Source organism: Equus caballus, chromosome 23 (assembly GCF_041296265.1).
Source record: "Equus caballus isolate H_3958 breed thoroughbred chromosome 23, TB-T2T, whole genome shotgun sequence".
Lineage (NCBI taxonomy): Eukaryota > Metazoa > Chordata > Mammalia > Perissodactyla > Equidae > Equus > Equus caballus.
Window position 1 is genome coordinate 14,293,865 of NC_091706.1, and position 27,628 is coordinate 14,321,492.

Here is a 27,628-nt window from a genome sequence, read left to right on the forward strand (position 1 = left end):
CGCTGTACTTGAATTAACCCAGAGTTTTTCCTCTGCAGAGGCCAGAAGCCCATGGCACCAGTGGATGATTTCACGGCAGCCAGGCCGGGATCCATTAGCAAGACTAACAGGGAGAGGGAGGGAGGGAGGGCCCAGAGGAAGCGGCACTCCCTCACTGTGCAGGCTTGAGCAGCCACCCAGCCTGTCTCCCTTCAGGGCAGATCCAGGAAGGCTGGACTTCCTCAGAAAGTTCCCCAAAGGCCCGGTGCCACCTTCTCAAGTTGGAACTTATTTGGGGGGGAAATCCTTATACTTTCATTGTCACATGAGTAATATAGATACGTCATATCAGATATTGTTCTTATAATCATGCTCGCAGCTGCTACAAAGTAGAATTTTCATCTCTGAACCGGGATTGAAATTTCCCTTTAAGATGACTGTTTCTGTAGGTATGATAAGGATTTAAAATGGGTCATTTTTCAAATCATAAGAGGCAGTTTAAAATTTAGTTTAAGGCCTTTCCCAGTGGCATAGTGGTTAAGTTTGCATGCTGCACTTTGGCAGCCCGGGGTTTGCGGGTTTGGATCCTGGGTGTGGACCTACATACCACTCATCAAGCCGTGCTGTGGCAGCATCCCACATACAAAAACAGAGGAAGATTGGCACAGATGTTAGCTTAGGGACAATCTTCCTCACCAAAAAATAATTAATTAATTAATTAAAATTTATTTTGAAAATACTTATAGCTGGAGAGTGTTAAAACAATTACTTTATTTTTTTCACTTACTACTCTAACAAACTGTCCTACAAACACTTATGAAGATTCTATATTCTAATGGAGGAAGAGCAGTTATCAGTGAAGAGGGAAAAAGAAAGAACGTGATGGAGTAGTCAGTTCATGTGGGGAGAGAGAATTTTTTTTTCTTTTTGGTGAGGAAGATTGGCCCTGAGCTAACATCTATTGCCAATCTTCTTCTTTTTGCTTGAGGAAGATTGGTGCTGAGCTAACATCTGTGCCAATCTTCCTCTCCTTTGTATGTGGGATGCTGTCACAGTGTGGCTTGACTAGCGGTGTGTAGGTCTGCACCCAGGATCCAAACCCGCGAACCCTGGGCCACCGAAGCAGTGTGCGAACTTAACCACTATGCCACCAGGCTGGCCCAGAGAGGGAACTTTTTATGCTTAACCTATGAAAAACTTTGCTAATTATTTGAGAAAAACACTTTTATTTAAAAAAAAGTTCAAAGAGAAAAAAAGTCAAGATACTGAAGTCATTTTTTACATATCGATCATGCCCACTAATAGTAAATTTAATACAAAATTTCTGGAAAGGTATTGTCCTATTCTCAGGGGAGTCCTGGATAAATTCACTCAACACACACCATAGGCACAGCCACACCACACACACCTACTCTGCTTCTACAGAGGCAAAAGCAGATGATTTATCTGTGCATTAACTATCTTTGAGTTAAGCATCTCCTAGAATTTCTTGTATTTAAAGAGTTATTGTTTTCACTGAAAATTAACACAGGCACTTAAATTCTTCCTATTAAAAGCATCCACTTGGAGGTGGCCTGGTGGCACAGTGGTTAAGTTCGGACATTCCACTTTGGTGGCCTGGGGTTTGCCAGTTCAGATCCCAGGTGTGGACCTACACGCTGCTTGTCAAGCCACGCTGTGGAAGGCGTCCCACATAAAATAGAGGAAGACGGGCAGGGATGCTAGTTCAGGGCCAGTCTTCCTCAGCAAAAAGAGGAGGATTGGTGGCAGATGTTAGCTCAGGACTAATCTTTCTCAAAAATAAATAAATAAATAAATAAATAAAAGCATCCACTTTATCTTTTAAACTTTTCCACTGTAGATTAGACAAACAGCATGAAACACTGGAAAACATCCAACTGATACATGCTTTTATCATATTTCTTTACTCAAATCTTATGTAGCCCCTGCTTCTTTCCTACCTCAAGACTGTTTCTTTCTCTAGCCACTATTATTTTTTTTTCCTACCTTTTTCTCCCCAAATCCCCCCAGTACATAGTTGTATATTTTAGCTGTAGGTCCTTCTAGTTGTGGTATTTGGGATACCACCTCAACATGGCCTAATGAGCAGTGCCATGTCCGTCCCCAGGATCCGAACCCTGGGCTGCCGAAGCAGAGCACACAAACCTAACCACTCGGCCATGGGGCTGGCCCCTCTCGCCACTATTCTTAATTTCAGAACTTCCCACCCAAACTATTACATAGGTCAAGCTATTTCATTATTTTGAAACATCTTTGTATCACAAAGTAAACATGCTTGATAATATGTATAGGAACATGTATATAAAGGAATATATGTATTTATAAGTGTATGTAGACACTATATATAATGTATACATTAAAAATATATTTCATATATTTATTATAATAAATACAATAGATACATAAAAAGTAGGGAAAGCTCCCAGTTTTGGCCGCTCTTCCTCTCTTGGCTGCCTTCTGCAGGTCTTTCAGCAAACCCCAGCTCTTTTTCTTTCACTACTTTTTAGATGCCGAGTCTACACATTCTGGTTTTATGAGCTAGTGCCACCCTCTTGAATACCCATGGCGTGACTGTCTTTCATTAGTTCTTCTCCACTGTTGCTCAAGGGCGGGAACTGGCACCAGAACAAAGGAGACAGTAAGAATGCCCTGGGCCGGTATGCACTGGCACTGCCTACCAGGGCATGCGCCAGGTCATGCCACAACTTCTCAAGCACTGATGCCACCCGGCAAGGCTTCAGGTTTCCCTCCCCGCAACATGGTACTGCCTAACGCACAGGAGACCCAGGAGAGAATGACCTTCCAGATCATTCCTGTGAACCAGGTAAAAGAGCGCCACCTACTGAACTGAGGACACAAGCGCCTCCATCGGTTTTGAGGTCTGTCCCTTGTGGCTAATAAATACCTGAAGGCATACATTGCACCAGGCTTGTTATTCCACGTCTCAACTGCCGTTCTGACCTATGACACAGATAACCTAGCTCCCCATAAACTCAAGTACAGAATGGATCAGCAAACTGGACACCAAATCACACTGCTCCAGATGGTCACAGGTACACTTCAGAACTTCACTCACTTGAGAAAAGTCATGACTGTCACGTCTAAGACAAAAACCCAGAGCAACAAGAATTGGTATACACAGGCCTGCTGGAATCAACATTATCCAAAGGAAATCGTGATGACTTCCCGTACGCCAAGTCGGGCGAGCACAGCACTAGGAGGGCAAGCAAGAACGAGTCAAAAGCAAACCGAAAACAAAAGAAGGAACTGACAAAGAGTTAGAAAGCGCAAGGCATTATGTGAGACCTCATGAGGGCTGTAACGGAGCAGAACACAGTCCTCAGTCACCAGGAGCTTTCTAGAGAGAAAATACGAATGCACTCACTCTGTACTCCTACCCCTTGAAACACAGGTACGTGGACTAGCCCAGAATAAAGTTTCCTCAGCTCTAGAAACAAGGGGCTATTTTCATTCTCTCTTTGTGGTGAAAACACTCAATCACAACCATTCCTAAATGTCTTTTAATTTACCATTTCCTTAGACGTAATTCCTGGTTGCATACTGTGGGAGCAGTCTAAATAGTATCGCTCATTTTAAGCCATCAAGAGGGAAAAAAAAGTTGGCTTTCAATTGCACACAGGAGGGTCTGGACCCTGAAATCTTGGCTTTTCCCTGGAATTTCCCACACAAAGTCAAGAGAGGGAATATCAGAGCTAGTCCATTGGGCAGGCCAGAGAGTAGCATTTTGCCCAGGATGAAGTAATGTCTACAGTCTCTTACTTCTGCAGAGAAAGATGAAACCAGATCCTATGCGAGGGCACATATAGTTTTTAACACCTTTCACTTGTTCATAGGTTTTTTTCTCCTACCTTTAGAAGGAGCTTAAATGAGTCAGTCTTGTTGATTTACTTGAGGCTTCCCATGAAAAATGCAAGTGAAATATTTTATTTTTCTAGGAAGCAGGAATAGACTAAATTAGACTCTGCACAAATAAAACAAAACTAAGCAAAAAAAAATTACCAAACAGGGGAAAATAAGAATGTACGACATCAATTTTTTTCCTTTAAAATCTATTGAGCCTGGAGAAAAAGCATAAACTCTAATCAGAAGTATAACTGAAGAAACAACCCTGAAATCACTTTTGTCACCACTGTCACTACCAGTAGTGGTTTTAAATACTTCTTCCATGAAGGTATTACTTCTGTCTCATGACACGGAACACATTTATTCCACAAATAAGTACTGAGCACCTATTACATACAAAGCACTGTACTGGGCATCGCGTCTCTGTGCTTAATAGCTTAGCTACACTTTGGCAGGGAATGCAGGCCGACAACAACACGCAGGCGAACCTTTCTGTCTGCCCAAGTAACACTGTGCTGAGGAAGCTAAATAATAAAGGAGCCAAACAAGTCAATCTCGATCTATGACCTTGACTTAGCCTCCTTGAAAAAAGGACAGTGACTTATCAGCCTACAAAATTCTTTCGATGGCCATCATTCTACAGTCTAAACCATTAGCCTTTCTTTTTAAAAATAGCTAGGAGACATGATTTCCCTCGGGTAGCAAGGACTCGGAGGCCCGTCTTCTGATTTCCGCTGCCTGCCCCAGGGCTGCTGTCACTCCTGTCGCTGTCATCTGCCTCATTACATTATGCTGCTCCCAGGTGCTGTGCCTCTTTCGGGAAATCAGCTGGTGCCTGGCAAAGGTGCTCATCAGGTCGATGTGTCACTGTGACAGAAACTGTGACTGTGGGCCGGCTTCTGCTGCTCGTGTTGGCAAGCATAGCTCATCATTTTAAAGGGCATGTGCACCACAGAGCACAGGTCCTAGGAGACCAATCTAGCAACCTAGAAAACAGGACTCGGACAGGAAGCAGCAGCATCTTGTATCCACATCTCCTTTTCCTCCGACGAGTGCAGAGACATTTGGAGACATTATTCGTCCTCAGAACAGCGATTCTGCGTCTGGCAAAGAGCGTTGTTAGCGCTCTTTCCTGGCTGTCCTCTGATAAACCCCAGCTCTGGGCTGCAGGAGGAACCTCAGCATTAGGCATAGAGTTCTTTCTCCTTGTCTGGCTCAATCCTCTCTCCGTTTGAATTGGTCAAGTCTGCTCTGTGATATCATATAAGGTATAAGTGGTATGGACGTAAGCAAATCCCAATTAGCATTGACTTTATTAAACTCTGCCCTGAACTGGTCATTCTGAAAAAAAAGGTCCACAGATATATTCCTGGAGGTATGAAAATTTTTCATGAAAATTTTCAAGTCATTTCTTGTTTTAATTTTTGATAATAATCTTCAAATAGCTAGACAGTCAGGCAATGAGAGACAGATATTGAAGGGGTCAGAACACTTTTTTCGGTAAAGGGCTAGTTAGTAAATACTTTAGGCTTTGTGGGCCGTACAGTCTTTGTTGCAACTGTTCAACTCTGCCACTGTGGCACCAAAGCAGCCAGAGACAATGGTCATGTTCCAATAAAACTTTATTTACAAAAATAGGCAGTGGGCTGGATCGGGCCAGTGGGCTGGATCATCCAGATATAACTGAGTCTGCCAAACCGTTTCAGAGTTCACACCTGCATTAACTGGCATGACCGCACAGGGACCTGCAGCACTGCTGCAATCCTTGAGAGAGAATGGGGACCGAACATGAGGATGATGCTTTCGGTGAGGAAAGGCTCAATGACATCACAGCATTCTATGTAAGCAAAAGCTACACAGCATATAAAAGAAAAGTGGCAGAGAACAAGATCATCATGTGGCTCAGGGTAGCACAGGCACGACAGTCCTAAAAGAACCTTATGGAGCTGTCAGCACAACATTCAGATCGTGAGGGGCAATTTCATTTCAGCAAAACATTAATCTTAACATTAAATTCAAGTCGTTTGTTTGAATTTTATTGATTTAATAGTTTGGTCTGTATTTAATTTACACCTTTACTTTGGCTTTACAGACGTCTAAGATTTATAAGCACAAAGAGTTTATATCTAATCTTATGTTTATAGTTTTTAAAATATCATTCTAATACAAATAATTTAAGTCAACCGTGGTGAATCGGGAGTTTTGGGTTTTTTCCCTCTAAAAAGAAAAATAATACTCAAGTTTGAGAAACACTGCCAAACACAAGCCTTTACATCTGAATTGCAGGGCTAAACCATGAAATGAAAGTAGGTAGGCTTTGTGAGGTGGGGGTAGGGAGAGCCACACTGCATCTTGGGAGGTGTGGTTATCACAAGTAAGCCATCATAGGCAGAAATGGAAGCTAGAGGAGTCCAGGTTATCAGTGCCTGCTTGAGGCTGCAGTGTTTCATGTACTTAATCAATTCAGCATGTCAGGGAACCAAGCAGAGAGGGTAGAAAAAGATCCTACGTGAGTTCAGCAGAACTTCACTAGACAACTGCCAACAAGACACTACAGCTTGGATAAAGGAGCTGTGTGCATCAGTATCCTCTCATCTGTTGAACCAAGAAGGTGAAGGGAAACCCATAAACTTTATCCTGTCTGTGGGTACATACCCGAGAGGAAAGCCATAAGCACCATGGGAAAAAATACTGCAGAATAAAGGTAAAATAAAACATCATCCCAAGGACTCAGAGGAAGAACAAGCCCTGGAAATCAACTTACTACAGAAACCAAAACCAGTTTAGGAAATTGGCATTCCCATTATGATACAAGAAGATATAACTTCTCTCAAAAAATAGTAAAAAGCCATGAGAAGAGAGGCTGAAACAGTGTAACAGAGTGAGATAAAAAGACAACAAAATAACAGATAAAAAAGATAATAAAGGATTGCAAGGAAACTGTTACAATAATTTAAGTCTGTAAGGGAATTACTAAAGAACAAAATGTCTCTATGAAATATCGGTAGTACAGAGTGTAAATAAAAAATGAAAAGGCAAGCCATACAGACTGGGAGAATACATTTGCAATACATATATCTGACAAAGGCTTGTATCTAGAGTGTATAATGTACTTACAATCTAATAATACAACAACCAAAAAGCCCACATTAAACAAACAGGCAAATAATTTGAAGAGACGTTTTTCAAAGGAAGATATAAGAATGTACAATAACTGCATGAAAAGTTGTTTACCATCATTAGTCATCAGAGAAATGCAAATTAAAACCACGACAAGATAGTATTTCACACCCATTTGGAGGACTAAAATTAAAAGGACAACACTAAGTGTTTACGAGGATGCTCACAACTCGACTCTCATACATTGCTGGTGCAATATAAAATGAATATAAAATGACTTCAAATACTTTGGAAAACCCATGTCCACCAAAAGACTTACATTTGAATGTTCACAGTATATTTCCCATAATGGCCAAAAACAATTCAAATGTCCATCAACAGGTGAGAGGATAAACAAACTGCAGTTTATTCGTATAATGGACTACTATTCATGATTTTTTTTAAAAAGAATGAACCACTTACGCCTACAACAATATGGATGCATCTCACAAACACACTGAGCAAAAGAAGCCAGACACAAAACGAGTATAGAGGGACTGGCTTCATTTATATGAATATTTAGGAGAGGTAAAACTAATCTATAGATATGGAAATCAGATCAGGGGCTGACTGGAATGGGGTCAGGGAGGAAAAAGTTAAGGAGGGATGGCAAAGGCACAAGGGAATTTCTAGGGAAATGGAAATGTCCTACACATCTTCATAGGGGTGCTGATTAATTACATAGGTGTATGCATTTGTCAAACCTCACTGAACAAGACAAACTGTATGCATTTTCTTATATGTAAATTATACTTTCATAAAGTTGATTAAAAATAAGGTACCCACAACTAGCTTCATTCTAGAAAGTTCTGAATTACATAAATTTAAAAAAAAAATTCTACAAAACTCTCTCTAGGCAGGAAAATCAGACTACTTTCAAAGAATAAAAAAAGAAATTGAGATCAGATTTCTCCTCAGAAATACTAACAGATGCTAATGAAAACATTTACCAGATAGTCGTTTAAGAGGAAAAAGAAGTCCTAAGAATTTTGTAACTAGCCAAGAACTGTTCATAAGTAAATACAACAAAAAGCCAACCTAAATATGGGAGGGCTCAGAAAATAAACTACATATCTATCTACCCTTCTGGAAAAAAATATATATGAAGCCATTTTCCAGCTGACTGAGGGAGGCTTCAACTTAAAGAGTTCAAGAATAAAGAAAGTCTAAATGCTTACTGCAAATATGATTTGAAACTGGATGAAAATATAAAACAATAATTGTAATTCCTAGAAGAGAAGATATAATGTAAAAATAAAATATAGGGATAATATGAGTCCCAAACATCCAAATTAGATTAATTAAAACTGGGGAATGTGGGTGAAGGAAGATGACAGAAGTAAATGTCCATTAAATTCCTTATCTGATAAAGAGTGAAGTCAAGAACTATTAGTCAACTAAATTGTGAAACATTCATTTATGGAATACTCTGTAGTCATAAAAATAATGAGGAAGCTCTGTGTTCAGATATGAAGTTATCTATAAGATAAATTTATTCTAAAGGAGAAGCACAATACAAAAATGTGTATAGCATGCTATGATTTGTGCAACAGAAGAGGAAAAATATACTATACAAAGGAAATTGGTTATCTTGGTTGCCTTCAGGGAGAGTTACTAGGTAGCTAGGAATTAGGAGTAAAAAGGAGACTTTATTGAAAATTTTTTGTTCTTTGCTCATCTGTAACTAAACCATGTCAATGTGACCTATTTTTAAAAATAAAATTTTAAAATGTATTATGTTTGTTTTGTTTTGACTTTGAGAATCAAGTAAACACTCACTGAAGACTCTAGTACATGTATACATCTAGTGTATGATAAAGGAGATATCACAAATCAGAAAAGATTTACTAAATGATCCTGGAGTAACTGATTTCCTATTTGAAAAAAAATAATAACGTGTAGTCCTCATTTCACAACCCTGACCAGAATAAACTACAAATAGATTAAAAAGTTAAATTACACAATTAAACTAAAAATTTTAAATTATATAAAAATATTAGAAGAAAACAGGTGAGTCTCAAAGCAAAGAAAGAGAGACTCCAAGAAAAACCTATAGATTTGACTCATAAAAATTAAAATCTCCTGTAGATCAGAAACATTATATAAAAATTTAAGGGCACACTAAAAACTGGGAAAAATACTTTTCACAAATACGATGAGATTAATATAGTTTATTTTATTCTTTTAAATAGAACAGCTTAGAGATTTATTTAATGTAAGTCCTATGTGACACAGGAGCCTCCATAAGGAAATGAAGACCTGAAGAAACAATTAGACCTCTGTACTTTTCTGTTAGGTTTGATGAAGAGTGGACAGGCAACTTAGGAACAGCCAGCTGGAAGAGATGCACAGGGCAAGGTACGTGGGAAGGGGTACAGAGCTCCCATGCCCTTTCCAGGCACACCATTCTCCCTGCGTCTCCACGTGTTCACCAACCTGGAAGCTCCAATATCTTTACTTTTGAAAGAGCCAATCAAATTAAAAGACAAAACAAATTTTTGAAAACCTCTCTAAGGCCTCAGTATAAAAATGGGCAAAGGAAATGAACAGATAGGAAATGAAAATGGCTAAGAAACATATAAGGACATGTGACCTCATTGGTCATCAAAGTAATCCAAATTAAAGAAGGACCTTCTATTGCCTGGCAGAGGGATGAGCTCCAGGGAAACAGAGACCCTCATAACTACGGGCGGGTGTGTAAACTGGTGCAACCTTTCTAGAAAACAACTTGAAATAGGTACCAACAGCCTTAAACATGTTCAAAACTTTTGACTCAATAATTCTAATTTTATACAAAATACCTCCACAGGAATTTAGTGCAACTTTATTTATAATAGGAAAAAAACCCTGGAAACAATAAAAATGTCTAATAATATGGAAATATGAAATAAAATCTGACATATTCATATAACAAAATATTATGCAGACATTAAAATCATTATTTTTGAAAAATACTTAATGACCTGAAAACCATTCAAGATACATTATAAGTGAAAAAAGGGGACTACAAAACTTTATGCTATGATGACAATTTTAAAATGATAATATATACTATACATATAGACTTTACATACTGGAGGGAAATGCAACAAAATGATAGCAACCATTTTCTCTAAAATTATTTAATTGTATTACTTTTACATTTCTGTAAATTTCAAAGTTTCTAGAATAAATATGTGGAAGGAGACGTCATATTTTAAATAAAGAATATTACAATTACAAAAATTTTACCTGGCATCAACATGCTCAGGATCTCAACTGAAAGAGTTAATTACTGCAATAAGCAAGTAATTCACAGACAAATGCATTAGCACTTGACTTCTTTCTTACCCACTTTTGGTTCAGAACTTCATGGGCAAACAGTGTGTAGAACAGATGCTTTACCAAGACAACTCCTGGTAACTGTGGACTGGTCACCAGGAGCACTAGTGCTCACTATAGTGATGAACCTTGTCAGCACCATGACCGAACCACAGACAACTCAACTGTAACAGTGTTTCCATGACACTTGCCTGCCCAGGAAGTTCAACCAAGACCACCCACTTATGGCCCACAAACCACTAGGTGAAAGCAACTGCTGAAATAACCTAGGAATCAATAACTCCGGTGTGAGGAGCCCCACATCCCACGCCCAGGCTCCCCAGTGTCCCTCCCCACCCCCTGCTGTGTTCTCTGGCAGGATGTTTTATAGTATGTTCATTCCAACCCAACTAATAAAGGAGCTTTTTAAAGTTGAGAAAAACACTGCGTATTGGGTTCCTGGGTCTAGCCTGTGTACAATACATAAAGAAGCACATAACACATGTACAGTACCTTCGTGAAGCTGTGTTGGCTTGGCAGAATTTTCCCCACTCATTAAAACAACAAAAGATGCAGCTGCTCGAACTGTAGCCTGCCATGTTGACATGGCAACGGGTGGCTCCTGGCATGGAAAAAGGGCCCTGTTGTTTATGGGAGATCCCATAGTATAAACACATGGCCTGCAGAAGAAAGACAAAGAAACAAATGGGGAGAATCTTTAAAATGAGTTGTCACTTTTCTCACCACCATGGCAGTGAAGGCTAAGTTGAGCTTTCAAAGAGAAAAACATTTCGAGGCTTTGTACTCGACTGGTTTCAAAGCATTTTGAACTGAAACTGCCAAGGGCTAGCTATGTGAATAGTTGAGCGGCAATTTCTCCCAAATGAATTACTTAAATATGTAAAGAGTTGTTTCTTTTTAAGGGGAAAAATATTTTTTGGATAAAGTTTTAAATATTCGTCTGCCAACTTAAAATTTATATTACCCTTGCTCCTCCCCTAAGGCCCTTACGCCTTCAAAGGAAAAAGTTTGAGAGACATTCTCACCAACCTTTTGGAAAATATTCTGGAAAAGAAAATATGTTTGGAGATTATTGAGATATTAATACTTGGAAAAACAAGCTGGTGGTCTCAAATCCAGTGCTGGCAGGCAGATACCCCTGATCTTGGAAACCGCCATCTCAAATGGAACCCTTGTGGGAATCCTTGTGTGGAGGCCAAAACAGGGGTTGGCATATAAACAGGACTGGAGGTCACAAGCACCAGGCTTATAATGGGAAGGCCAAGTGTAGAGTCGTTACCAAAGTGAGTGTAGGAAGCCAATGGCATGACGTTAGGGCTCGTTCTGCTACAATTAAAAATTACAAACCCACCTACACCAAGAATGTTCCCTTCGATGATTAAGTCACAGTCGACAGAGATGGAAAGGACCTGCAGAATCAAAGGAATCCATTCTTCCGACACCACAGAGTAAAGAGCACAAGACTGACCCTTAGGAGAATGTTTCTACTTTTTGCTTTTCAGGAGTTACGACAAACATGATGTCGCTTTAATCAGCTTGATTTACGGAGTAAACGAGTAGCGCGTAGCACTACCTCTCTCGGATAAACCAGTTTTCCTTTTTTGTTAATATCATTATAACTTAATGTTCATTGTGTTCCTACAATGTGCAAGAACACACAGAACAATGGACCTACTTTTTCAGCCAGGATCCAGTAAGGAAAAGAGAAACCAGTCTAGATCTCAACCAACAGAGGTAATTTAATACAGGGAATTGGTTATACAAGTGACAGAAGAGCTGAGAAGCTGGACAGGGGACAGTGAGGCAACCCAGAGATTAGCCACAGCGGTAAGTAGCTGCGACAGGTCCTTGGGTTGGAGGAGCTGGTATCATTGGGTGTTACAGAATTACAGTGGCAGGCGGCATCCGGCAGAGGCCAGAGTCACAGTGGGGACTGTCCACTGGATGCTGGGACCAGACGAGACTCAGTCATTGCTGGAGAGGCCAAAAGAAGCAGAGAGGGGAGAAGAAATACCTTGTTTCTCGCCAACTCCTACTCTCAAACTTTCCACCAGTGCCCCCTATCAGCCAAACCTAGCAGGAAGCAGAAGACAAGGGAGTCTGGGAAATGAGGTTCCTTATCATTCAGAGATTATAGTAAGTGCAGAAAATGGACCTTAGAGCAAACAGGCAGTTGCAATCTACCTATCCTAGAAGTATACATGCCATGATAACTCACAGGTTCAACATGGGGCAGGGAAAGAGGTCAAAATTCAGAAGACTTTAGTCCTGGCTGGGTTACCAACTTATTAAATGACTGTGGTGAAGCCCCTTGACCTCTCTGAGTCACATGTAAAACAGGATGGGGGCAGATAGGTGACTTCTGTTGTCTGTTCTAGTCCATATTCTGTACCCCAAGTTTATAGATCCAAGAACAAAGGCAAATTTTCAGGGAAGGCCCAAAATCTCTCATCAATTTCAATGAGTGCTGAGCTCCCATCTTGGTCCCCTTGGGTCCTTGGTCAATTGACTTAACCTTAGTTAACTGCCCAGCCTCAGGCTGTTTAAGAATCTAAGGAGGAAGCCTGTTAGAGCTGCCTCCTCCCAGTAGGTGGTGCCAAGGTGCGCCTAGTTCTGAAAGTTTTACCTATTAAGTCTTTTGTTTTTTCCCAAAAAGCCCATCTAGAGAAGCATCCCAAGAAGGAAAAGTGAGTATCGTCAGTAGAAACAGAGTATATTCCCCCCGGCCAAATGGCAGGTATATGCTTCCGTTGACAATGGCAGACATTGAGAATCAAGGCTTGCTTTCTCCCCGAAGCAGAATGGACGGCACAATTTTTCTCAGTTCAAGAGCTCTAGAAAGCCACTTCCAATCTAAGTAGACTTGTGGAGGTAAGCCTATGAGATGCTTACAGGGAAGCAGCGGCCCTCACCTAGAGATCTCCTAAGACTTTCTCTATCTCACACAAAGGGGACCTGACCCCATATTATGGTCTTAAGTCCTAGGGTGCTTAGGCCAAGTCTGAAAGTATCTGTGCTTTTCTTTTGTGCTCAACACCTCATTTCCCTAGAGTGACTCTGGTGTTAGTCTTCCCTTCCCTGCCCAGGAAATAAATCCTCTCCAAAAGATGGACTTGCCAAGAGGTTTGCTCTCCTTCTCCCTACAAGGTTTGGTTGGAGGCCATGCTAGCATATTATAATGCATTCTGCCTGCGCCCTTAGGTATATGGTCCCCACTGCTTCCTCCATCAGCCTTCACACCTCTTCCGTGAAGAAACAATCAGATTTAAGATGAAGTCATATCTGAGAAATTCTGCAGAGGAAGAATCTGAAAGACTTAGTGACTTGCTGAAGGACAGGGAGAAGGAAAGGAAGGCCTCTCTGAGGCAGCCAGCTTCCAAATTGGCCCCCAATGACCTCTGCCCCTGGTGTTCACACCCTTGTGCAGTCCCCTCCCAAATTGTACCAGGGTTGGTCTGTGTGACTAGGATATGGCAGAAGTGATGTCACTTCTGAGATTAGATTATTTAAAAGTCCGTGGCTTTCATTTTAGAGACTTTTCTCTTTCTCTCTCATCACGTGCTCTGGGGAGAATGCAGCTGCCATATCATGAGGACACTTGGGCAGCCTATGGAGGGGCCCACATGGTAAAATGGAAACCTCTGGTCCACAGTGAGTGAGGACCATGCAAGTGGGTTTGGAAGATGACCTTCTAGCTCCAGTCAAGTCTTGAGACGCCCGTGGCCCCAGCAGACAGCTGACTGCAACCTTGTGGGACATCCTGAACCAGAACCACCCAGTTAAGCTGATCCTGGATTCCTGACCCTCAGACACTGTGTGAAACAATATTTTTCTTTTAAGCTGTTCAGTTTTTGGGTAATTTGTTATACAACAATAGTTAACTAACAGAATTTTCACAGGTTTCTGGCTTAAGTGCTAAGACTTGAATTATGAAGCTATTAAACAAGAAAGGAAACTCAGGATGACAGGCAAGTTCATAAGAAGGGACAAAGTAGAAGGAGAGTTCCTACCTGTTTAATTTGTGGATAAAGGGCTTTACACACCAAATGGCAGAGGACACTTGTACGGACACAAGAGATTATGATTTTCTAACCCCAGACAGTATAGTGTCCAACAATGGGACTGAGTGTCCGAAATCAGACTGATCTCAGAAAATTTAAGACTCATGATTTTATGAAGTAGTAAGTATTGATGTTGCAGGCAGATCTGAGTCTGGGTGCCACACACAGATTGGGGAGTTGCGGGTAATCCTCCCAATGAGTGGATTTTTAAAAAGCATGTTATCACCATCCTTTCCTCCCCAATTCTCTATTATTTCCCCTCTCAATGGCCTAGTTCTAGATATTTTATTCTAGGGTTTTGTCCTGATCCCTCTGCCATCCTCTTGAAGGCTCTTCCTGCCATACTATGCCTGGACACCTGAACCCTCCCACCATGGGAATTAGTTACCTGACCAGGTCCCCAGAAAGCTCTCACCTCTGACCTCCCCACTGTCCTCACAATTCTCTTTTCCTACCTTCCTCTTCATGTGGCTGGGGCATCGTTTCTGCTAAAGTCTATGTGTTTTCTTTCTAGCTTTCCACTTGTCTCAGCACTATACCTCTGAAAGTATAGATCAAGTCATCTATTTAAAAGCCACACCCATAAATATACCCATGTCTGATATAAGATTCAGTTGCTTTCTTACTGGAATGTTTTCATAAATAGGAAAACAATCACGGAAGAGGAAGATCCTAGGCAAAATTTCTGGAAAATTACAGATTTTCTTTGTGCTCCCAGCCTATTCCTTTCTTGGCCTTTTCCTCTTTCTCAGTTGCAGCTTCACTCCTCCCATCCCAACACCCCCAAACCAAGTGCCAATGACTTTATAACCAATGGCCTTTTGAGCTTTTACAAGCTGATATCCATATGCACATCATAGAGCAAATATCTAAAACAATTTAGAGTTACATAACTATATTTTAAAAGGGGTGAAAGCTTTTACCTATGGATAAAGCTCTAGTGGTAGAACTTTGGGCATCTGACAGCAAGTGGAGAATAGGTGAAGGTGGGGTCTTCACAGAGTCATGAAAATCATACCCCCTCTACATGGTGACTCAAGAGTAAAGATGGCTCCCATCATGCACACATTCAAATGAGAACTATGTGGAGGGCTGATTTCCTGCCCACCGTGCCCCAGGAAGGGAGAAACATCTATGTGTATTTACAAACATGCTCTGCAGCTATCTGGAGGTGTAATCAGTGAAATAAATGCAGCTGTGTTTACTTGACGAGCATAGCCTTGCACCTTGGCCATGTTGCTAGATGCTCATGGGACAGATGTGCAGGCACCAGCCTGAAATTCTCTGACACTTATAACTTCATTATTTCTACTCTGAATAATTCCTTCCAGCAAACAAAGAACAGCTCTCATACCAGGGCTAATTCCACACACCCTGGGATATACACCCACATGGGAGTCTCCTTGGGGAGCTCAGTTAAGCGCACAGAGTTGTGGGAACAGGAGGAGGACTCTGAAAATCAGAAAGAAAACAGAGTAAGACAGGGAGTGAGAGGCAGGCCCAAGGCTTGAGACCATTAAAGGACTTCTAAATTAAGGAAGAACCCATCAGAATAACAAATACTTCAGCTTCTTTACATATTTGCGTGTTCGTGGAGTGATCAAAGCAGGATGAGACACATTAACCATGCTGCTATGGTCCAAAATGTGTCGCCCCAAAATTCTTAAGTTGAAAACCTAACGTCCAATGTGATGGTATGAGGTGGGGCCTTTGGGAGGTGCTTAGGTCATGAGGGCAGGGCTCTCATGAATGAGATTAACGCCCTTACAAAAGAGGACGGAGAGAGTTCCCCAGCCCCTCCCATGATGTGAGCACACAGCCAGAAGCCGGCAGTCTGCAAACCAGAAGAGGACGTTCACCAGAATCCAACCATGTTGGCACCCTGATCTTGAACTTCCAGCCTCTAGAACTGTGAGAAATAAATTTCTGCTGATTATAAGCCATTCTGTCTGTGGTATTTTGTTACAGCAGCCCAAATGGGCGAAACCCATGCCTTTCAAGGTAAGAGGTCAACAAATACCAACGTGCTTGCTGTGTTCTTAAGGAGGAGCCATCTATAAAGGAAAACTTGTGGGATTGATTCAAACCATATATTTTCTTTCTCTTCAGTTGACTACTAAATGCACTTGTCTTTTTGTAGTCGGGGTGAAAAGGAGGTTATTTTTAGTTTAAAAAATGTTTCAAGTTCTACTACTTTCCATAAAATCACCCATTTTCAGAGATTTGGTTGTCACTGTTCAGTGACTGCGGTGAAGGCTGCTTCAGGAGCAGAGGGTAGGAGGTGATGAGCCCACGGTTGTCATGAGTGTGGCTTGATAGGGTGTTTTTCCACAATGAGGCCCGGATCTGGTCACTGGAGGCCAGGGAACCACAGATGTGACGGTTTAGTGGGTCACATTCTTTCATAAGATTCCCAGGGTTACAAAGTCTTCAGGCCTCCTTCAATTCCTCTCCATCTGTTCTCCTTCCTACACCTGATCTTTTTTACAACTCCAGGTTCTCATAAACCCAAGTTACAGCCCCCACCGCAGGTGAGCAACCCTCTTGCTTTCTTGCGCCACAAAAACCAAGAGCCAGATTACTAAACAGCAAGTGCCAATTACAACTCACTCTCTCCCCCCTACACACACACACACACACACACACACACACCCCTTCCTTATTTTCTATTTCATGGAACAATTACCCAAACCAAGATTCATGAAGCATACAGAACATATGGCAGATCCACAGAGAATGCTGCTTTGACTCGGACAAATTTTGTGTACAGTCAAAACGGACTGGACTGAGGGAAAGTGAGTTTGAGCCAGAAATTCACCAGTTTTCACCAGATGTGTTCTGGGTACAAAATAGGCAAGCTGCTTATAAAGGCAAATACGGAATTTCTCATCTGGAAGTTCCTTTTGAATATAGGATTTTATATGTGGAAAACATTTGGAGATCCCCAGATGGAATCTTCCTGTTTTACACAAAAGAAAATTAAGCTCCAGAGACGTAAAATGACTTCTCTGAAGTCACACAGCTGGTTGGCCGCACTGCTCTGACGAGGCCTCAGGTCTCTCGGCTCTTACTTTCTAGGTTCTTTTCAACAGACTGTGCTCTTGGCTATCGGTCGTTGTGATTTGTTATTTCCTGTTGATGTCTGGTTACTCATTTATTTTCTTTGGTTTGTCATTTTGATTACTTGTTTAAATTAAGACAGTCCATCACTGTCTTTTCTCCCATGACTCGACTAGCATTTCTGGTAGATCTAGAATGAGCAGCAAAGGGAAAACAGGCTGAAAAAGAACTCTACCAAACATTTTCAAGTTTATGATTATCAGTTCTTCCTTTGCAGTTATACAGTGATATTATAGAATTAATGTATTATTTCCACTTCAGTTCTCAGGAATGTTGTATTGGTTTCTTGAAGCAAGTAAAGACAAAAACGGTATTAATTGTAGAAATGTTCCCCTTAGACCTAAAATCTCTTCTGAAGGATCTTCTACTCATTCCTTTAATCTTAAAATTTCCCTTTAAGTGAGATATAAAACAATGAAACTATTTTATAGTGGGGGAAAAACATAACAGGTGGTTCTGGTTTTGATGTCAAGCTAAAAGTACCCCAAAATCTACATCATCTTTGGTCCAATAGTTGAGGAATAAACATAACAGTAAAAAATCGTTCTCCTCAGTATTTTGCCAACTTCATCCTGGGCTTGTCTAAAACAAAGAAACATCATAGAGATTTAGGAAATTTAAAATTTTAATATGACTTTAAATTATAACATATCTTCCCAGTTTCCTTATCTTTAACAATGATTCAAATAATTATAGTTTTTAAAATAAATTTCCTATATTTAACCGAATTTCCCCTCCATTCAACTCATGCTCAGTGATATCATCAGCTTAAGTCCAGATCTTCTGGCCCACTTGGCTGGTTCCACAACTATTTTAATGATCCAAAGGGAAAGGGGAACGGATTACCAGAGAGAACGCTTTGGTTTTAAATAACATTTTATTCACTGGAATGGAAAAAATGCAAGAAAATGTAGAAAGTACATAAACTTTGAATAAAGATTTCCATGTTTAAAAGGGTTTTTTCTTAAGTATGTTGAGGATTAGAATCAAAAATATATTGTCTCCCTCCTTTCTAGCTTAGCAAGAACACTCTTACACATTTTTGACCTTGTCTCTGTTTTTATCAAAATATTTTTTAAAGGGCACACACACTACACAAAAGTAAACAAGTTTTCCAAGAAGCATGTTGTATCAGATTGTTATGTATCTGTCTGTTTCATCAGTCATTTTTCACTGTCACCTAAAATCCAGCATCTGAATGATGAAGGCAAGAAAGAGCACTTAGGTTCAAGGGTTGCCACGACCCCACAATGGCTATACCAAGGTAGGAAAATGTAATTTTTGTATTTCCAGACATTTTATTTCAGAACTAGAATAATAATGGGAAAGCAAAAATTATTGACAATTATTGAAAGAAATACTCTTGTATAGCTTCAAACATACTTTTAGTTCTTCTCCAGAGAACACTGCCGTTTGGTAAAAACAGGACATCCCCTATGAAACAGGGATTTCAGGGTAGAAAGATGGCGATTTATTTCCAAATTTGAAGTTTATTTTCTTAATAAACTTTATTTCAGGTCTCTTTTTAAGAGTGCAAAGATAATACACAGAGTTCCCATAGACCCATACCCAGTTTTCCCTATTACATACATCTACATTAGTATATTTGTCACAATTGGTAAACCAATAGTGATACATTATTACGCAAAGTCTAGATTTTATTCAGATTTCCTTAGATTTTTCCTAATGTCCTTCTTCTGTTCTCGGATACTACATTACTTTTAATCATCATGTCTTCTTAGGCTTCTCTTGACCACGACAGGTTAAGACTTTCTTTGTTTATGCTAACCGTGAGAGCTCTGAGGAACACTCGTCAGTTATCTTGTTCAATGTCCCTCAATTGGGATTTATCTGTTTGTCTCTTGGTTAGACTGGGGTTATGGGTTTGGGGAGGAAGATCGCCAAGATGCCATTTTCATCACATCATATCAAAGGTACATACTACCAACATGACTCATCCCTTTTGATGTTAACTTTGATTTCCTTGCTGAGGTTTGTCAGGTTTCTCCTGACAACTGGACAACTGACAACAGGTTTCTCCTGGCAACTGTCTCTCAGGCTTCTCCAATGTAAAGTCACTCATTTTTCCCTCTTTGGAAGGAAGTCACTATGTGTAGTCCATACTTAAGGAGTGAGGAGTTATGCTCCACTTCCTTGATGACAGAGTATCTATATACCCTGGACTTCTTTTACACCACGGATTGGTCCATTCTCCTCCATCTGTTTATTTATTCAATCATTTACTTATATCAGTATGGACTCATGGATATTTATTTTATACTTTGGGTTATCATGCAAAACTATTTTCTTCATTTTGTCACTCAGCTTTGACCATTAGTTTTTCAGATGGCTCCTTGGACCTTTGACATGACACCCACAATTGTGGGTTGTTGGTGCTGCTGTTTGAGCATTTCCTTGTTCTTGGACACTACATGATGCTCCAGGCTCATTTCGTACACTTCCTGCCCCAGTCCTAGCCATTTCTCCAAGAAACCCTGGTTCCTTTATTGTAGAATGGTATTAGAAACCAAGATCCAGGCCCTGGGTTGTGCTCACTGCTTCTAAACCCTCTCAGCTGAGAAGTAAGGAAATATACCTGTGTTTGCTAAGCCCTGGAAACATTCATATCTATAATTATTTCTACATGCAACTATCTATATCTATATTGAGCTAAACACGAGTTCACAGTGATATCTCCAACTCTACTCCATTACCGCAGGGATCACTCCAGCCTCTTCCTCTCGCTTATGTGTAACCTCCCAGGTCAACAGTGAGAAACCTGGCTCCCACAATCTGCCATCCATTCACTTAATTACTCAGTTCTAGTATGCATGGACAGTGGTACCAGAAGTGTTCACCTGCACCCCCATGGGAAACAAGCTTATTAACTACAGCATAGTATTTAGGTCAGTCCTTCTTGCCTTTAATCTTAGAGACTCCGCTCATTTCCAGCGTTATTTAGGCCACGCCTTTTCCCCTACTCCTTTAGTGAGGTTCTTTCATACATTTTTAATACAGTTGGATTGCTTTGTCACACTTTGCATTCCATTCCAGGGAGCCCCTGACCTCCTAAATGATTATTTACCTACATATTATCAAACAAAATAACTTAAGTTTTATTCTCGACAAGGAGCAGAGTGAGGGTCAGAAAGGGAGAAGTCACTGATGGAACTCGAAACAAAAGATACCAATTTAGAGATTCTCTTAAGTTTCTAAAATCTGCTCAAAAATAGAAATTTATTGAAAGCAAATATAATTCATTTTTTTAAGTGTATTTGAAATCTTTACATACAGTAAGGGTCAAGGTAAAGATGAAAAGTAGCTATCTTCCACAATTGAGACATGGATTTTTCTAAGAGCTTCCAATAACTTTATTCAATTTTCCTACTCATAAAATAACAATAAAAAGTTTCTCATCTGGGACTAAAAATTTACAGTAGGTATACTGACAGTATTTTGCCATTCAAGGGTAAAAAATAACAACTATTTTAGTTTTAGTAAATGTAGATTCTGCCTTGGAGGAAATAAGCTCAACGCAATTGTATTTTTCACACAATTATACTAAAAAAGCATTGTAACCTGACGATTACTATTCACTCATATCACTAAGGAAATATTTCTGTCTGGCAATCTGGGATCCTTGGGCATTTTAAAATCCTTAAAGTATCCCAACAGTTAGCAGAATCTACCCAAATTTACTCTTAAGCATGTGGGAGAGTTTACAGAAATTTGGTGGCTAATCATGGAAGATTATCTTGACTGCAATAAAATTCCCCCCAGAAAAAGAACAAAAGGGAAAGAAAAGATCTTTTGAGGATTTCTTTTTTAAACCACATTTATTATCCTTGCAAGACTGCATAAACGCCGCTTATTTACTAACATATAACCATAAACGTGCAAGGATACAGTTTAAACTCCGCTGTAAATGAGCATTTTATTGAATTATCAGAAAAGGCGACATCAAGAGTAAATTCACTAAGTCAACCTTCCCAGGAGCCAGATACGCCCAAGAACCTCTTTAGTTTCTTTACGAAATCAGCACTTGTCTATAACTCGTTCCTACTCAAAACTTTACATGAAATGTAATTCACAAGTCTAATCTTTCTTTGTAGTGAGCCCTGAGAAGAAAGCCATGTTTGAGGCCATTAATGAGCACTTCTTCCAAACACTGTCAATAGTTTCTTCTTCCCCATTATTCTAATTCAAAAGTGGAATATCTGAGAATATAAAAACTACAACTTCTAATTAAATATTCAGAGACAGTATATTGCTAAATCTTATTGAAGACCCCATCTTTAAAAATGTCAAAGAATTTTGAAGATTCAATAAGAACACCTGTGTCTTTCCTTCATGGTCCCCAAGAATATCCAATAAATAAACAAATCACTATGCTTTTGTACTGACGTATGTTTGTACCAATCCTGCAATTGCCCAAAGGCTGCCTCTGATTCTAGAAGAAATAAGACAAAGTGAACTCATTCCAAGTGGGGCTGGAGACCAAAGCAGGAGGTAAGATTAGAGGCAAGAATGGGATAATTAGAGCTCAAAGTCAAAGTGATGCTTTAAAAAAAACTGAAAATGCATTTGGGGGATGGGTCGGGGGAGACTACCGCCTCCATTAAGGAAGTCCAATGCTATAAGAGGCGGCGCTCCCAACAAGCTCGCAGAGATCAGCGTTCCTCCAGCCAAGCTCTGCAATCATTACTGTATCGATTTGCAGCACATTAGCACAAAGAAATAGGTAAAATAATGAGGAATCAATAACGTTTGATTTAAAAATTCACAAATTCTAAAAACCCTCAACAACTGTTGGAGGAAGGGCAAGAAGAAAAGAATGAATGGCTGCCTGGAAATCGATGCCTCATCAATTCCTTCTCCCCACACTAAAAACCAGGAGTCTCGCTGGTGTCAAATACGAAGAATCACAGCCAAAGAATCAAGTGTGGACTCGACAGGACTGACTGTCACACTCCTCAGAAATGGATCTTCCCAGTGCTTTAGGGGTTCACGTTATACGACAGCTGACGAAGTCCAGGGAGGCACAGCTGCCAAGAGACAGGTACAGCAAGGAGGTACAAGAGCAGAGCCGGCTTTCTTTGGAAGCACTGTGCCAGGCTTCACACCCACTCAACTTGGCAGCAGGGCACCCCCTCAGGGAGAGTCTGCGGGAGCTTTGAGAAGCATTGGCGCAGGGACACAGAGCACTGCCATCTACAGCACTGGAAGGGGCCAGCAGAGATCTCAGCAGAGAGTTGGGCTCGGGATTTAATCAGGAGGCTTGCCTTTCAATCTCCTAACTCAGAAATGCAGGGCTTAGGAAAGTAATCTTTTCATCCTGACTTAAGGGAAATAATCCTATTAAGAGTTCAGTATGTCTGGAAATTTCCCTGCTTCACTATGGGTCTAAGGATTTGAGGCTAGATGGGTAATACCACAGAATGAAGGGGAGCATCTTTGCAGAGTTGGTACCGTCTGAGAGCATCCCTGCAAAGGCTCATCTCCCAGTGTGTGATTAACGGGCGGAGGGCTGGGGAGTGCCAGACAACCTACCTGCCGCTCTGGTCTGAAGTCCATGTAACTGATCGCCCCTGGGGTTTGGTTCTGTACCGTATCCTTATGGCGTGAGGAAAGTCAGTAGCTGCCTGAGTCCCTGTCTTCCTGATCTGTAAGCTCCAAGTGTCAGTGTCAAACAGGAGTTCCCCACAGCCAGGAGCCTGGCTGCAGCGAGCATAATAGTCTAACTGCTCCCTCCAACGATCTGCAGGCAGAGTCACAAGTTCCCGTATAATCTGATTCCTGAGCTCCTCAGAAACAACCGTGAGCGTGGGAGACCTTGCAAATTTTTCAATACCTGGCACAGCGGCAACATCCACCTCCTCAACCTTTAACACGGACAAATCACAGCAGTCCAACACTAGCAAAAAATCCTCACTCCCATGATTCCCTGTGTCACAGCAGTACTTTGAACTAGAAATCCCAGAAGCCTGTTCCCAGTTGTCATGGTTACCATCTTTACCAGAAGTATCTTTTACACCTTTACCACAGACTGAAAAACCATCATATCCCATTTTAGATGAGAAGGTACTTGTATGTGTCACAGGATTGTGGCAGGGTTCAGGCATCCTAAATTTGCAGGCTTCATTTGACTCTGATTGGCAGGTTTCCTCGATGGAACTACTCTGTTTCTTGAATCTGTTTCCAGGCTCAAAGAACAGCACTATGCTGCCCTCAATGATCTGACTTTTGAAATCCACATCTAAATCCAGTACATAGTGCTTCACAAGTATGTGGCCGGTGTTAGCCAGGAGAGGCAGGTCATCTCGGGAAGGGTCCAGTTTTACGTCCATGGTGTAGGTTGCTGTTCAAGAGCTGTGTTAAAATCTCAGAAGGGACTTCCCATCTGCCTTAATCTTTCGAAATCACAAATGGCTGCTTACCAAAAAACACCTGGTGTCACAAATTACGGTTCGACAACTTTCAGTCCCCTGGCAAAGAAGAAAAACACAATTAGACAAAATTCCAAATAAGACCCTAAATGTTCCTGCCACTGCTGCTCCTGCAAGTTGACTACCTTCTTAAATAATCCCCACTGTGGTGGAAGCTCGCAGCTAGAAGGCAGACTAATCTTTTTGACTGACATCAAAGAAAGCTGCATTAGGAGTTTCTAAAAATATTTCAATTACCAGTGGAATGAAAGGGGCCTCCACAAAGACGGAAGAATCCTGTTCCTAACTGGAACAGTCCTTGTTTTGGAAAAGAATAATCATTATGCAAAAGCGTAACTGAGCATCACTATGCCTCTGGTTTTAAAAGATACTAAATGTATCATTTCTAATTTTGTGCATCAAAAGATAAGTGATTGTTTCTCTACTGTGATTCTAAGTAACAAATGTGAATGAAGGCTAAATGGCCTCATACGTTTTATTCTTTGAGAGTAATAATTTAATACATACAATGTAACTCCAGGGATTAATGTACTTTTCACATTAGGACTGCTCTCCCATCAGCACTTCCAGTGAATTACAGGAAAATGAGCCAATTTACCAGGAGTGCATTCTAAGTATTCCTTTGAGATTGTTCATGGAGATTTTTCAAATTTATAGTTAAATACTCAAGGTATATCATTACATCTTAATAGCTGAAAACCCATTAACATTCTGGATAATAGCCTTCTTGTGGCAAACAAAAAGGTCTTCTCATTTGAAAAAAAAAAAAAGTATGCAAATACCTGTAAAAGGAAGCAGAGAAAATAAAATGTAGAAACAGATGTTGTAATAAAATGCCCCAGTTCCTCATAAAAGTTCTGAATCAAAATGTATTTTTTTATAATAGCAATCGAGCTAAAAGAAAAATTACCTGAAATTATTTCAGTCCCTGTTGTGTACCTCACTTCTTTCAGGGTATACTCTTTTTTTTAATTACTATTATTCTTTTACTAAAAATGAAAAAGAAATGGCAGAGGAAAAGAAATAAAAACTCTGACAAAGTAGATATATTTAAAATAATTTTTGTATTTCTAAATATCAGGAGGTATTCTTTTACCAACTACAAAACGTTACTTGCTTGACTTTTCAAGTAAAATTGAGCCCTCCCTTTTTATTCTAACTCCTTCTCACTTCCCTTCCTACTTTACCTGCCTCTCTATTAGACTCTTTTCCCTCTCTTCCAGAATTTCATTCCGGCAAACAAACCTACTGAATTTTCATTCCTGCAGCCTTGTACAATCTGGTTTCATGCTATTTTCCTGGTCATGGAGACCATACTCCCTTTGCATCTTTGTCCTCCAGCTAAAGAGCCTGCTCAATACACTCTCCCTGAAGATGACCTGACACCATGCTTTCTTGTTTTTTGGACTAAGCTGTGTGCCATACCTGGAGTGCCCCTGGCTCGCACCTCCCATAACCAGTGTCCCTGGAGTGCTCCTGGCTCCTACCTCCCATATCTACGTGTCAAATTCTATTTTCCCTCTACACCCAGTTCAAGTGCAATCGCCTCCCGAAATCCTTCCCTGCTCCCTTCTCTCCCTCCCCCACCAACCTGCATGTGGTAATACATACTATGACTTTAAGAGTAATAGGAATTGAGAGAAATCAGGGATGCAAAGAATAGCTTTGAGATTACCGTATGGAGAAGCTGATACTCCTCTTGGTTCTAGAAAAGTCAATGGGCAAAGGGAATAAGCCAGGGTATTTTCTTTTCTGCATGATAGCTACTGAACTTGTCATGTAATGAATAACAACCTTCACTAAAGCCACTGTCCGTATCTATGTAATGAGAAACAACAGATGTTAAAACTTCATCCTGCTGGTATCTGGGCTGCTAACATGCAGCATTTTGTTGACTGGGTCCTTTTAAAAAACTTGTTTAGAGGCTGGCCTGGTGGCATAGTGGTTAAGTTCACAGGCTCCACTGCGTCAGTAGGAGTTCACGGGTTCGGATCCTGGGCATGGACCTATACACCGCTCATCAAGCCATGCTGTGATGGTGTCCCATGTACAAAAAAAAGAGAGGAAGACTGGCACAGACGTTACCTCAGGCACAATCTTTCTCACCAAAAAACAAACAAACAAAAACACCACACACACACACACAAACTTGTTTAACAAAAAACCCCTGAATACATACACACAGACAAGAGGAAAATGTGAATCACTGAGACAAGGGTTAACTTAGTGGCTGTCTAAACTATCATATCTGAAGAAGAACAATTTAGCATTTGTAACGATACGGAAATAACCATTCATTGTCTAACTAACCCTAATAGATTCCTTCATTTGCTTGTCAAAGTTAATATAATTTAAGAATAAAGTATATTCTGTAGAGCAGTTTTTACCACTTTTGTCCCTAGTGGCAGAGAAGAGCCTGCCTTAGAGCCCCACCCATCTAGGTCTGTTACCATCGCCCTGCTTGTCACCCTAACTTGCAATCCTTTGGTCCTCTTCAGTGGATTCTTGAGCATACTCCCTATGGGGGCAATTCTAAATCTTTCCTTCTTCTAACTTTCCAATTTCCTGCCTGCTGACTCATTCTCAGCTAATTATTTGGGCTCCTACTTTACTGAGATGATTTGGAATCTCTGAAACTCCATCATACCTCAAGGATCTCTAGTTCTTCACACCTACTGCCTTCTCCTGATTCAGAGGAAACGATACCCCTTCTCACCAAAGCTAATTCTTTCCCCTGCATCGCAGCTTCTGGGGTCTGCGAGAGGGAAACAAATCGCACTCTTCTTTCCTATCCAAATTCGGCACACAGAGAAATAAGATGAGGATATGGCAGACAGAGACCAAACTATCAACATTATTACTGATGAAGACTAAACTGCAGAATACGGCTTAGTGTGGGAGCCACAGTGTGGGAGCCTAAGGTAGCTGAAACCTGAATCCCCAAATTCGACAGATTTGCCCATAGGGTCACAGGTAATGCTGGATCAGGTGGAAGCTCCCAGAAGAGGAGGTGCCCTCCCTAGGTAAGACTCAGGGCCTGGCGAAGAACAGCGCTCTGTGGTCAGGACTGCTGCCCAAGAGCCGACGGGGGAGCCGATCTGAACAGAGCATACCCAGTTCCTTCTTCCCACACTTACCGGAGTAAGTCACTCCACCTCCCTCAGGGAAGAAGAAGTAAGGTGACCAGGAATGTTACAGCAATTACACTCCCTCCACAAGAAAGGAAACATCAGAAAGGGGAAAGAAGCATTCCCCCCAATACCATCCCCTCCCACTAATTTGGAATCTTGTTTCATTTTGACATTTTTCTCTTGCCAATATTTTCTCCCTCTCAATGTCTCCATCCTACTGCCAATGTTTCAAACACCCCTAGGGCTGCCATCTTTAAAAACAAACATCACTATATATATATATATATATATATATATATATATATATATATATATATCTCAAATCATTATGTTGTACACTTTAAATAAATCTATGTCAATTATATCTCAATAAAACTGGAAAAAAATTAAAAATAAAAGAAAACAAAAAATACATTTGGCCTTGTTGCCCATTTTAACTAGTCTTATTTTAATGAATTTTAGAGTAGAAAAATTCCTTAGGGCTCACTTAATCCAACTCTGGTTTTACAAACAAAGACAATGAGGC

The 27,628-nt window shown here is 40.6% G+C and overlaps 1 protein-coding gene across 30 annotated transcripts in view; it reads right to left on the bottom strand.

The window, feature by feature from the left end:
• The window catches only part of AOPEP (aminopeptidase O (putative)), a 377,169-nt gene that overhangs the window by 319,842 nt on the left and 29,699 nt on the right, over positions 1-27,628 (bottom strand). For all 30 annotated transcript variants that reach the window (XR_011431756.1, XR_011431755.1, XR_011431757.1 and 27 more), the window contains exons 2-3: positions 23,076-24,010; positions 10,837-11,003 (exon numbers count right to left, since the gene is read on the bottom strand). Coding sequence is in view for 24 of the 30 variants with exons in the window: in XM_070249063.1 (XP_070105164.1) it covers positions 10,837-11,003; positions 23,076-23,872 (964 nt within the window). In the remaining 6 variants the exon portion in view is untranslated. The remainder of the gene's footprint in view (positions 1-10,836; positions 11,004-23,075; positions 24,011-27,628) is intronic.